This window comes from Mycteria americana, chromosome 2 (genome assembly GCF_035582795.1).
Source record: "Mycteria americana isolate JAX WOST 10 ecotype Jacksonville Zoo and Gardens chromosome 2, USCA_MyAme_1.0, whole genome shotgun sequence".
Lineage (NCBI taxonomy): Eukaryota > Metazoa > Chordata > Aves > Ciconiiformes > Ciconiidae > Mycteria > Mycteria americana.
In genome coordinates this window covers 43,212,932-43,227,204 of record NC_134366.1, presented here as the reverse complement: position 1 = coordinate 43,227,204, position 14,273 = coordinate 43,212,932, and the positions used below count along the sequence as shown (strand labels likewise).

Sequence of the window (14,273 nt, the reverse complement as noted above, 5' to 3'; positions counted from 1 at the left end):
AGACAGGCACATTCTGTGCTTATAAACTGAAGCTTGGTACATCCCTAAAATAAATAGTTTTCAGATGAGTGATCACACATGTAAATGTAACAAAGCAAATCTGAAAGTTTAGTTTTCCTGTTTTGAAACCTGATTTTTTTGAACGTTCATTGTCTTTTATGATAAATGCTGCAGCAGATCTGATGCTTTTGAAGAACAACATCAAAAATGCATTTAGGGAATGTAAGCAAAATATGTTTGGGGTTTTTTTTAATAGAAAAAAGTGGAAAATGACTGATTGGATGCTCCCCCCATAGTTCATCAGCAGATTTACAGTTGGGACCAGCAATTACTGTCCACAGAGTAATACCTGGAAAAAAAAATCATAAGCATTTTAAAAATTAATACTGACTTAGCAATAACTAAAAGTCTTTCTGCCATGCATATAGAATAGAATAGAATAGAAAAATTAAAAAGTTAGAAAGTATTTTTTTCTCATTGAGAAGATAGTACTTTCAAATAAATAAGTATGTAACATAGTTCATTAAAAAATTCTTTCTGTTTAAATACTGTGATGTAGGTTCTGGCTTTAGCATCACTATTCACTGGCAATAATCATTATTCACTGGCAATAATCTATCACTGAAGGCTTCCTTCTGTACATTTTCTCCCAAAATGCAGGACAAGCCTTGAGACAGATCTTAATCTTACTTCATTTACTGGAGTGAGAACTGAAGAATGGGAATTCAAGAATGGGTTCTAAAAACCAGAAAACAGTATTTGTAGAGTACAGTAAATCTCATTAATTTCACCTTCGTGGCAGATGAAGATCGAATGTAAAGAATGTGATAGCGGTCTCAGTGAAGTCTGCAGCAGCTCTTTCACTGATTTCAGTAAGGCCAGGATTTTACTCTGCTTTTACTTGGAGTTTCATAATCGACTCAGACATTGTGCTTCTACTCTCAAATAGTCACACTGTTCTATTTGGTAATGACTGCAAAGTTAGATCAAGATAGGAATTATAATAAAATTAAGTGCTTACATTAGGGAATATAATTTAAATGTCATAAATGCATATTTTCAGTAAGTAGAATTTAATATGCAGCATTCTTGTAACAGGTCACTCATTTGGAGAAGAAAATTAATCAGCTTTTGTGCAACAGATCCATTTGAAAACCAGTGTCTCCAAGGGCGTTGCATGTAGTTTCCAAGAACTGGCAAAAGTAATAGGATAGGAAAGGTACCACCTTTTCTTCATGAGACTTTTCACTGTAATGCTCATTACCCTGTAAACTTGCCATTAATTCAGATGGAGAATAGTTTATTGTGTAACATCAGTTGAGAAATTATTTCTCCTGAGTTTCTATAATGATTTTCCTAGGATAATTTAATTTGACATACATCACAGTCTGACACTTCTTGTCTGCCAGACTATGATAAAATCCAACTAACTCAAGTGTATTATTTCTTTTAAGTAATGGACTTTTTAGAAGGACAGTAAATACTTTAATATAAGGTTTTGTTATGCCAGGATTCAGCAGCTTTGTAATGAGCTTTTGGGGATTTTCAAAAGGTTAACAGGATTTATATTGTGGGATGTTTTTGCATGAAGCTATGAATCACTCCATGATGGCTCTTATTACTTAGAAGCGTATTTTTGAATATGCAGTTAAAAATATCACACTTGGTAAGTTCTAGGTTACAGACATCCTGGTTTAATTTTAACTTTTTTGTTTTAAACTTTAATGTTTTAAAAAGTGCTTTCAAAAAGTGCTCTATAAATACAAAAGTTTCAAAAGGCAAGCAGTCTGTATAACATTTTGTAATGTTTCAATTTTTTATGCAATTCTTTAGTAATGTGTGGGGTTTTGTTTCCCTTCATGGGGGGGGGGAAGGCTCTCTAAAGAGTGTTTTTTTCTTTAGGAGAAACATGAAGATCTTACATCTAGGTGTTTCTAAAGGTGTTTAAGTTTGGTATTTACCACTCATGGATACCTGCTACATTTTCCAGATAAGATAACACAGATTTTTCAAAAAATTTGGACCTGGTTAGATTTCACAAAGAACAGAGGAAACAAACATGTATTTTTTTTAGCTTTGCAACATCTGCTAGCCATTTTCTTAAGTATGTTTCATTATGTTAGTGTTGATATTTTTTTCCTTTTCTATTTTTTTTTCAATAATCCATCAGTATACTTAGTGCCTTTCTATAGTAATTTTATTTAAACCAGAGGTGCTTCTTTTTGTTAAGTCATCTTTCAGAAATTTATTTCTGATGGGAGCAGACTGTTGTGTTTGAAATGAGTATCATTCTTAGACTATGTAACACTGTGTTTCACTGCTGCCATCAGTTAGAAGGAGTGCATAGCGCTGTCAATATAAAACACACTTGTTAATTTTGCAGGCAAAACCCTTTTAAAATAGTTAATTAAGAAAAACAAAATGTCCTTGTGTTTTTTCTAAGTCTGCTTCACTAGCCTGTAAAATAAAACACTTTCCTTTGCTGTGCTTGCCACAGGAGTTGCAGCCTGCCTTTTTATGGTCTTCATAAGTCTGACTACAGACTGCTGTTCAGTTCTTCTGATGACTGTATGTCAGAGCAATGAACTTACACTGCTTGTCCTCAATATGCAGTCCTGTATGTAGAGAGGACTGTAATTTTTTTGTGCCAAATCTAAAGCTGTTGAACTATAGTATCCAATCAGGCATTTTCCAGTTATTTCCATGTAAACAAAATACCTTTTACATTCCCTTAATGCATTTCTGATGATGTTCTTTAAAAGCATCAGATTTGCTACAACATTTATCATAAAAGAAGACAAATGCTTAAGGATATGTTTGAAGGTTGTAAAGCATGAAGGCCAGACTTTCAGATCTGCTTTATTATGTATGTGATCATGTGTCTGAAAGCTATTTAGACCTGTACCAAGCTTTGATTTATTTCAAGTTTTAAAGAATTCTCTCCCCACATCCCAGTTTGTCTTTCTTTCTGAAGAAGCCTTTGACTGCATTATGTGGGCAAACTTGATTTGTTTATTTATTGTTTTTTGTCTTTCACAAACTATGTATTTGTCAAAACTGCTAGTTTTAGTACCTCTTTTTTTACCTGGCCATTGCTCAAAGCTCAGTCCTTGAACAGGAGGTGTTATTTCAAGATACAGGGTCTCTCTTTAAGCAATTCTAGAACTAAAATAGCTTGAACTGTTTCATCATCTTGAAAAAACAAAGAGCTTCAATGATGTGCACATATCCCCAGGATTTGCAGTTAGTAAACAGTGGCCAAATACACTGTCCATTCCTCAGTGGGGAGGGGTGGAAGGTCTAATGTGGGATTGAGGAAAGACCATGTGAACTGATTTGAAAGTTCATGGTGAAAGCAGTACTCGGGATTTTACAAAACAGTGGTAGTGATTTGAAGTGATTTGTAGAAGTGATTTGAGTGATTTCCTAAATGGTTTCACTGTAATGTACACTTTTTTAAAGATCTATTTTATGGTATTTTGATCCGTAATCTGGAAATGGTGTTTTGGCTTCTCACTTTTATTTTAGTAGGTTCCCAGGCATTAAAAGAATTACCTAACACAATATGAAGAGAGTAAAAATCCATTAACATTCCCATATTCACACAAGCAGTAGTCTGCAAAATGAGCCCTGGAGAGGTGGATCACTGTCCGTTGGGCATCAAATTAATCTTGGTTTAAAACAAACAGGGGGAGGTGGTTCTGCACATTAAAGAGGGACAGGTACTAGAACTCCTTGCCAAAGGGCGTTGTGGATGCAAGAAGTGTACGCATGAGGAGACTGGGCTGCACTTCAAAGAGAGATCCCTTGGGTATTACTACAGTTTAGATAGGCTACAGGGGCTCAGGCAATCCCTTGGGCTGACAAGTAGCTGGGGATTGGGGGACTATTGGTGGGAACTCTCATATACTCTTGCTTTGTTCTTACTCTTCCCTGGGTATCTGCTTATGGCTCCTGTTGGAGAACAGTAACCAGGCAAGCCCTGTGGTTTGAACAGAGCTGCTGTGCTCAGGTATACCTTGTTCTCAGAAAAACTCCCTCCCATGTGTTGTACAGAACGATGAGAAGGTCAAATGCATTTAGCATCAGTGTGACTGTATTGGTTAACATCACCTTTCTAGTTCCATTGTGTATCCTGGTATCTTACTGCTTTTTCCCATACAGCTTTCGTCATTAGTTTCTTTCAGTATTTTTATTGTATCTGTAGCTGTCACAAGATTCCATATTTGGGTGCACAACTCCTGTTCATTTCTCTAAGGAGAGGGTTTCAGACAGCTCTTTACATACCAAAACCCTGAACCATTTGATTCTCTCTGCTCAGAACCTGCCTCTGGTTAACTTACAGATGAGCTATCACGTTCTTCTGGATATTCTTTTCCTCTGATTAAATTTTTCTTACGTTTAGAAATTTGAGCATAATGTCAAGCCCAGGTTCTTGATGAGATAAGTATATGTCTAGTATTACTTTAAAGTTAATAGAAATTCAGTGTGTTTTTAAAAAGTGGTTACACTGGTTCAGACTGAGAAGCTCATTAAGATATCTGTCAGCAAGAACAAGGATAAAGCTATTACACTGTATATTGCAAGTTTCTTAATGTTACCTTTTCTTACACATTAAAAAGTCTTTACAAAGTTTATTGTAATATCCACACGCTCTTCTTTCATGATGTTGTAATCTTTGTCCAAAAGATTGTTTGAAAATATTGAAATTGAATTTATATTGGAAGCCATATTCTAATATGTAATATTTAAATATTTTATAATATTGCCACTGTTAAAGTGAGTAACAGTACAACAGTCATGGATTAAATAATCCTGGCTCTGTTTACTTCCACAAGCATATGCATACACACATGTCTCTGAAATACTGGAAACCACCAAGTGGTTTCAGTAGACATCACTAGTTCCATTTGCTAATTACAGTCTCTTTCTCTCATTGTACACTTTTTTCTTATAGTCACTGTCATTTTTACGTTTTAAAATTTAGGAAAGAAATCACACGTTCTCAAAGGCTTTATTTAGAGCATTGTATGAAGGCAGGGTTTGCATATTTATAAAGAAGAATCTGGCTAGTCTGTATTAGCAGTGCGCCATCCTTCTGCTTATTCAAGGATCACACAAACCTGGTTTAAAAGTTGGGAAACTCCGTTGTGAAGTGTTTCCGTGTTTGATAAGGAAGAATAAGAAGAAAATGCTATGGTGTTATTTGGGAGAAAAGGGAAGGAAGTTATTTGGGAGAAAGGAGAAAGGAGAGGGGAAGAAGAGAGGAGAAGCAAAATACAGGAAAGAAGATAAGATGCTGTGAACTGACTGCAACGTTAATGAGAAGAAATGAAACCTTAGCCTTGTCTGGCACAATAGCTTGATCATTCCCAGCACAAGCACACATGAAAACTTTACATGCTTTTCTTATAGTTACTTTGTGTGCTTTAAAATGCTTGTACAAAACATGAATCGGGTTTTAATTTTGCTGGGGAGATGCCCTTTAATTGTAGCTTGCTTGCTTTTTTTTCTTAAGTCATTAAGTAAAAATCATCTAGTGTTATTGGACTGGGTCCATACAAAGCTAGGCTGCTTGATCAACCTACTGTGCACCCCTCAGTCCTAATCCTGATTACATTTGCCTTAGTTGATCTCTCTCTGAAGCCAACCCACTTCAATGTCCTTAGGTGTTTGCATACTTCAGTGTTTTAAAAAAAAACAGTGAAGTGCTGTCGCCCTTGCTGCTCTGTTTTCAGTAAACTTCAAATATGAGAAGAGGCAAAACTTTATATAAGAATTGCTTTTGTCAATCTTTTGTTTTGCAGTCAAGTAAGTTAATGACAATTCAGAGACTGCTAATATATTCACCTACTGCTACTATTTTGATCAGCTACAGGTTGAAATTCTTACAGGCTGTGAGCAGTTTTGGAATGTAAAATAACTTTTTGTTGTGAGAGGAAGTGTCTTTGTAAGTGTAAAAATAGCAATCCTCTGACATCCCAGAACCGTTGATTTACCTTTTGCATCGAAACTAAGTGATAGCCTGTTGCTGAGGGTGAAAAAGAAATGTTTGCACTCCCCAAAAAAGTGTGAGCAATGTAGTCTCTGAGGAACAGGGACTGATTGCCTGTATAGTCACACAGTGGCTTTCATCACCAATGGATCTAGCCATCAACTGGAGCTACTGCGGTATAAAGCAGTAATAGTAATAACGGTAATACAAATGCCAGCCTTGGGTGTAACAGGGCAGGTCCCGAGCTAGGAAAAAGGGGTGTAGCTCTCAGGGCACAGCAGGGAGGATTTAGTGCGGTGCCTCAAGGGGGGTTGTGGTTTGCACAGGGAACAGGCAGTCTTTTCAGTGTGCTTATTGGTCCTATGCTGTGCACCCTGCGTTTTTGTCAAAGTCAAAGTTCAGGATAGGTACACAGCTCATTCCAGCAAGAAACACTGTCCTCCTGGCTGGCTGGCTACCACCTCCCATCTTTCTGGAAGAAACAAGCTATGACTCCCTTCTATTGAGAGGTACTAAACAAGGGAGAGGCTTTTTGTATCTCTTCCTTTACCACTGTTGGCAGATACTAGTAGAGAAGTAGGAAAAAAAGCATATAACTGTTTGAGATGAAAACAAATTAATTGTTCCATTGTTTTTATAGTCCTTTATATACTGACATTCAGACAATGCTTGCATACCTGAGAACAGGCCAACCTTTACATTCACCCATTAAGAGTCTTTGTCTTGGCCTGTAATAAACAATTTCCGAGGGATTCTCCTTCCCTGTCCTTTTAGTTTAGCTCGATGGGCCCTTCATCTGCTAAAAGTTTCCTGCTTCTATAAAAGAAATTCACCTTTAAAGACACTCTGATGGGAACTTGATAAAGTCTTTTGAACTGTTGACTGCTCAGATGCCAGTTATTGCTACGATATGCTGCTTTTATATCTCTGAAATTACTTGATGATTCCTTTACTTATGTTGACAAGAAGAGCTGTAGGCCCTTCTTATTAGTCCCTCTTTGCTCTGAAATAGGGCCTGTGGTTTTAGTCATGGTTCGTCCCATTAGGCTGTACTGCTTTCTGCCTTGATTATAGCCATTTTAACAGTAGCTAGAGGGAGAGAGAGATGCTTCTCTTACAGTTAGGGAGCTCAGACAAAATTACATTATCATCCTTTATCAATGGTTTTGGTTTGACAAAACCAAGAGCAGATGCAGGAGATTTAAACTGCATTCTCTGCTGAAAAAAAAAAAAGCTTTTGACAAATTCAAGCAAGATACAAAAGTAGTAGAATAAATAATGTAGTCCTGTAGTGAAATTGTAATTTAACATTTTAATAACCTGAATGGTAATTTAGGACATATATATCTGCTGCACCACGGTAAAGGAAGTGTAGGAAAAGGAGACAAAATATGAGACCTCTCAGTGGTAGTTCCTTACAACTTAATCCTCGTCTAGCAAATTTTGAATTCAAAATGTCCCTAAAATGACCCTGGTGACTGAAGAGAATTTGTGAAATAAAATGGAAGCTTGTAAAATTAAATAAACTGTAGCTAACATAGGAGTCAAAATAGTGAGACAAATTGCAGAGGGAACTAAAAAGAAAAGAAAGGATAAAGCTGCTTGATGTTGGGTTAGCCTTTGCAAACTCTGCCTGGGCAAATTCCAAATGGTGGAACCTGTAATGGAATCAGTTTATTCTCATAGTTTAAATGTGTCTAGAATCATATTTAAAAATCCCACAGATGCTTTGCAAATACAGAAATTGGAAAATATGGTTTAATTTTATTCTTTAAGTTAAGGAGGTCTTTAGAGTTCCTCGCTAAACTTAAAAATCTGTAAGCCTTGTGTGACATCCTCTCTGAATCCTTGCAGAACAAAAGCTTTACCATTGCAGTGAATGTGTGGTTTTTAATTAAAATCAAAGGCAAAGCAAATCCTCATAGGCTAAAAGACAGCAGAGATGGCCTTTAATATCAAAGATAAAATTGGGAAAAAGATGTGAAAATTTTTGCCTAACAAGATTGAACAGCCTGGTTTATGAATCACTGATCTTATTTCCAGGAGTAATAGCAAGAACTGAATAACTGAGATTATAAGTGACTTTTTTAAATAAGGTGGAGAGTTACGTAGGGTCAGTGGTCTTCTCAAGAAATTGACAAAGCATTATAATATCTACTTGTGAGTGAGTTATAGAAATGCCTACGTTTTATTTATTTACATATATATAGCCTATATGCTATATATATATTTTATTTATGTGCTCTCTATATATGCTATGTATATATAGCACATGCCTGACTCTCGCATTTATATAAAGATGCAATATTATCCATGCAGGGAGATAACTAGAACATGAAGGAAGACAAGGAAGAGGAGAGTAGCCTTGTACTGCAGGGTACGTTATCTGAGGTTGCACAAAGCCTGCTGGAAGGGAGGGTTATAGTGCACGGTTCCTCTCCGTGCCCAGAAAAGTGAAATAGCCAAGTTCGGTTCAGATCTTACAGGGAAGTTCTGTGCAGGTCCCAGAGGGTCTTACCAGAACAATCCAGTCTCTCCCTCTGAGCTTAAATTTATTATGAAGTCTGGAAGGTATAAAAGTGTTCACATTATGAAAAGAAGTTTTATATTCTGTTCTTTTAATTTTTTTAAATTGCCTGGTATTTTCTGGGTTACTTTCACTATTCTATTTTAAATCTGATTATCCTCCTACAAGTGGTATTCTCTTGCCATATTACGTGCATTTAGAGTTAGTTTTTAATTTTACTAAGAAAACCAAGTCTGAACTAAGAGCAGATCTATAAAGCCAGAAGTAGGTAGGTAAGTGCAAATTCTGTAGTTAACTCACCTGCCTTACGCATTGAAGTCTGTGATGCCAGATAGTTTTTTATACAAATTCATGTTATTGATGTCCAGCTGAGATACAGTGAGTAGAAGGAATGGACTTTTAACTTCGAATATCAGGTGAGCTTACACTCCCAGCAGAAAAAAAAGGTATGCATTTACATTTAAAATTAAATGAGGTATTGAGGAAAGCTGTATAGACTATCAGGATAACAGTATTTAATACTAACCATAATTAAGTCTTCTGAATATGTCCTATATTAGCAATGTTCCACTTAACAGAAGTCTTAAGACAAAATTTTCAGAAACAGCAGTAGTATGATAGATCTCGTAACTGAAATGCAAAGTTATTTTTAAACGTTTTTACCAGGAGATTACTGACTAAGGACTTATTTACTAATATGTATATGAATGCTTTTACTGAGTGAAATGTATGTAAAATTAACTCTTAGGTCGATTAAGATAGCAGAATCTTAGTATGCTTAAAACCACAGTGGATATCCATCACTGAATGTCTGGAATTTACTATTTTCTATATGCAAGTTAGAAAGCTATTTTGTACTTGAATTTTGATACATATAATATAAAATAAAATAATTTCTTTAAATGTGGAGTATCATCTCTGATGTGTCATTTCTATAGCATTTGGTTTCACTTCCCAAAAATAGAAAATGGACTATATTTAGTTTTACAGATTTATCAACTTGTGGTATCTCAGTTTCTTCTGTATCAAAGAATAAATAAATTTGCCTAATTATTATGACTAATTAGATCAAATCATGCAGCTTTACTGTTGTTCATTATCTGCACTGGACCCAAACGTCCAAACTCCTGTGATAAAATTAGCGTCTCTGATACTCCTCTGTGACCACAACTAGAGAAAGGCAGTAGGTAGCAAAAGCGGAACTGCTAAGCATGCCCACATAAGAATGTCACACTTAGGTAACAGAGTGTCCCTCAGGTCAGCCTACGATAAGAGCAAAGTCAAACAAGGCTGAATCCTTGATGTTTTGTGTTTTAAGTATCTGAAAATTGTTCACGACCAGCCTCGACCTACAAGACCTCAAATGATCATATGAGCAAGGCAATAAATCGGTGGTAACTTGCCCTGAGGCCCATGTTGCAGTTGTGATGTTGTGAAAGTTACATCTAGCGTTAGTCTGTCCACATAGGTCTGTCTACTTGTTCAGGCTTCACAGACAGGAGAATTTTATATTTACTTGTACCGAAGGGGAACTATGGTGGCTGAATGGGCATGGCTGAAAGGCTCTGCATCCTATCAGTGCGGTCAAGTGGAGATGCACGGGAATACCACACCATCAGGAGAGCCGGGGAACCACTTGCTTTCCAAAACTCCACACCTGAGCAAGATTTTGGCAATGCCAACAGTTTGTAGCCCTGCAGTATTTGCCAAACATCCAGGACGTGGCCTCCTGTCATGGGACAGACTGATTCACCTTCCTGACAGAAATCAGAAATGGAATGTAGTGAGCATAGTGGAAAACGGTTTGTGTAGGAAAAGACACTCCAAAAATTATGATATCCAGAGGAATGGACAGCAGCTTTCGCAATGTCGACGTGCTTCAACTTGGACTAGCACAATTCTACAGCCAGGCCATACAAAAGCAAACTTTCAAGTCATGTCAAGTGCCCAGGAATACCAAAAAGAAGAAAAAAAATGTAAAGGTAACTGGCATTATTATGCAGAGCACAGCAAATGCTGTATTAAAAAAAACCTGAACAACAGGTTGTTATGTCTTTGTTTATGGTCAGGGGTTTGGCCATTGCTAAAAGCATTATTATGTGGGGGGTGTTTTCTTGTTACCAATTTTTAATTTTATTTTTTTTTTCAGCAGGGATAATTGTGATTTTTAGTATTCCTTTTTATTCAGTTTAATAGTTTTCTGAAGAGCGCTGATGACACTACGATGAGTACTTACTGGGGTTTTATGTGTGATGCCTAATATTAAATAATTTCTATTCCTTTAGCCCTTTAAAAATTTGCCTCTCTTTTTATGGTCTTGATAAGCTTATAAAAAATCTTTTCTGAACCTGGCCTTTTTAAATAAAGCATATCCTTGGTACATTAAAAATGCAAAGACAAATGAAAGCATTCTTTTACTACTTTCAGGGTGTTCACCTCTCACCTGTGACTGTGTTATTTGCCTTTTCTTCTTTCTTATTATTAACCATCCCCAAAGCCTCAGTAAGTGCAGATACAGAACTCAAATAAATGGAACTTCTTGTTATGAATATTCTTTGCCTCAGTAGTCAGGCGAATTAACTGTTTTCTTTCAGATAGCTTTTTTGTTTGCATCAGTGCAACATTGAAGAAATTTCTTTTAAGAATCACAGTTGCTTAGGTATTAGCACAAATTTAGTGTTTAAGTTATTTTTCTTCCTTTTTAAACTGGGTTAAATAGTTCTTCATTGCTCTTCGCCTAAAAAATAATTACCACATATTGGGAGGGAGGAAGTACAAGTTGTTTTCTTTTACTTAAGTCTTGCGTCACTCTAGGAAGAAAGATTACAGTGTCAGGAAGGATATCACCTCATGAAAAAGTTAAACTGGTCTAAGTACCTGATTTCTTTAGATTTAGTTGCTCTTTACCTCAGAATGCCTCTTTGCTAACAGATGTCAGGTGTTGATCGCTTTAACGTCTTACTAAGGGCTGTGAGGAGGCTGCCAAACCCAGACAGTCCCACCCAAGACTCTGTTAATTATGTTGTGTCAAGCTACATTAGCTAGCTTTCTGCTTGGTTTTATTTTTGAACAAATGGAACTTTTTACCTTAAAGTTTTCATGTGGAGTTTGGGTAGGGAATGACTCAGAAAAGGTATATGTTTTAAGTATTGGCAGTTACTTTCTCAAGAGATAAGCTGTGTAATTAACTGATGTCTGCTAACAGGGTCTTCCAATTATGAGATATGGGGAGACTTAACAAATTGGGTTGTCTGGGTCACAGGTCTATAATTACTCTTAGCAATGTTTGCTCAGAGACCATCTTAAAAGTTGTCAAACACTATTCAAGAGTTTCGTTAGTCAATTTGTTGGCAAACCTTTCAAGGAGCAAATGCTTTCTGACAAGACCATGTGCTACCTACATGTGTCATGAACAGTGCAAGGAAATGGTGCAAGAAAAAGCAAGAACAAACCCTGGAAGATTCTTGATCATGAAAGAGCAAGCTCCATTCTCTTTAACCATATTTACTCCAGGTGTCAAATATTTTCAGGGAGAACTGGATTTGTAGTGAATCTGAACATTTAAATGTAAACTATGACATTCTTTGTTATCCAAACAGACTAATGAGTCTGAAGTGTTTCAATAAAAGGCACATCACACTGGCATTTTATGAGTCACATACAAATTTAGTGGCATGTCATAACCGAGGTACAGCAGGTTTTGTGAGAGAAGCAGTTTTAGAGAAAGAACTAACTTAATACATGTTGAGAAAAGACGTGTGCTGTTGTGTAAATAGGCTCTTCCTCAGGTTTAAACCAGGGGCAGCCAGTTTGAAGCTTGCTCCATCTGTTGCAAACCCAAAGAAATTATTTTATGCCAGAAAGCTTTAGCTCTTTTTCCCTCAACTGTATCACTTGCTATAATAAATATAGTGTAGACAAAATGACAATTTTAATGTCTTTGATTCCACTGAGACATACTCCAGAAACCATCAAATGCTATTGTAACTTTACAGCACTAGAATTACATAATTCTACATACTTTATGATTTAGGCACAAGCAGAGTTTTCAAAATAAGATGAATACTATATAGAGGTCATTTTCTGTTCTTGTAAGTGCTCAGTATTATTTTGGATTCTGATGCTTGAGGTTTTCTTTCTTAGTTTAATCTGTAATACTACTATCCATGAGGGTTGGAACTGATGTGATAATCTGATACGTAGATTCCTCAAACAATAAGTTTGCATAGTCGTATTTTTGAGGCACCATTTTGAGTTTCTGATCATAGGGCATAAGGTGAATGAATAAGGCAGTGCAAATAGATACATTAAAGAGAGGTGGTAACTCATCATGTGGACACGGAGATAGCTGTATTTGACAAATGATGTGTGTTGCAAAAGCCACATTAGTACTTCAGCTCAAAAGCTGTTACAGTTTTCGGTGTATTGTCTTTATGATACAAAAAGATAGGGACTGTCTGGGATATGTTCCATGTTATGCGGTGTGAGTGCTGATGGTGCAGATTTGCCTTCTCCTTGAAGAGCAGTGATCTAATTTTTTTTTCCCCCACAACCTTCGTCAGAAGTGGCCGAGAGAATGCAGGCCACGAGAAAATCTATGAATAGGAAATGTAACAGTTATTTTGTAACATGTAAAAATATGTATTATAAAACTAGGAGCTGATAATACAAGTGTATGTAACTGTTAAGAGTTTAGAAAGGTATGTTTCATTCTTGGAACTACATGTCCACATGTGCAAAACTTTTTGACCAAATACTGCATTTTTTTATATCTGTATGCATAAAGTGTGAACACAACTAGTGTAAGATCTGTCCATGTGGTCCTTTAGAAGCGGCACTCTCCCCTGACTAATTTCAATGCTCTGCAATACTTCCCACATACCGACGCTGCCGAATCTTTTAGAAGTGGTGCGTAGGGGCCCTAACTGCAGCATTGAGATAGCCAGGACTCTAGACCAGGGGTGCACAGTTTGGAAAGAGTCAGGAGAATATGACTCTTGCAGGTAATATGCCACCGGCACATTCACCCAGGTAGTAGAGGTAGACAACAGGAGTGGATTGCGCTGAATGACACTTCTTTTTTGTGTGTCAGGGATCTCGGTTGGTTGGGGTGTTCCGTCAGGAGGGTCATCCACAGGAATAATGTCTTGCCTTAACATTTCTGTAGGTTCATTTTGGTGGTTTTTGTAACTGAGTTAAGTCACAAGAGAAGTGCAGCTTAGTAGGCCATTTGATTGTTCATAATTAAAAGTTTTAGTCGGAGTTTTTAAAATGCGAGTCAATGAAGAGCTACATGGTCTAGTTTAAGGCAGTCTCTCCTGCAGACACCTCCTTTCAGGCATTCTCGGCCTGACTTCTGCCCACCCAGTGTAACATCACTGGCTGCGCTACACTTACTTCAGATTTACACCAGGGTGAGTATTTCAAAACATTTGAGGCATTCAAGACTCATATTCAGCAAGTACTTTCTGCCTTTTTTAATACAATGAACTGACACCTCAGACTGTGAAGGGTTCAAACTTTGGATCTTCTTCTGCCCCAGTATCAAAGTTTCTGTTTTATCACTGGCCTGTTTGCTCGCACTGGAGGTTTTATTCTGCTAGTGATTAATTTCCATGTGTTCACATAATCAGACACTTGTGAACTAGTAAAATTCCAAGTGCGATACTACATTGCTGAAGGCAGTGAAAGCTCAACATGACATGATTTAAAGACTCTAATATTCAAATCAGAATGCAAGATAAAGAAAAG

General features: G+C 36.8%; 1 protein-coding gene across 8 annotated transcripts in view; it reads left to right on the top strand.

Moving 5' to 3' along the window:
• Positions 1–14,273, top strand: part of THRB (thyroid hormone receptor beta) — a 170,519-nt gene that overhangs the window by 120,908 nt on the left and 35,338 nt on the right. Inside the window, exon 1 of one of the 8 annotated variants that reach the window (XM_075493162.1) lies at positions 10,054–10,504. The exons of the other annotated variants lie outside the window; for them this stretch is intronic. Within the exon in view, the coding sequence (XP_075349277.1) occupies positions 10,057–10,504 (448 nt within the window). The 5' untranslated portion in view covers positions 10,054–10,056. Of the gene's footprint in view, positions 1–10,053; positions 10,505–14,273 lie in introns of those variants that run through there. 8 annotated transcript variants of the gene reach the window in all.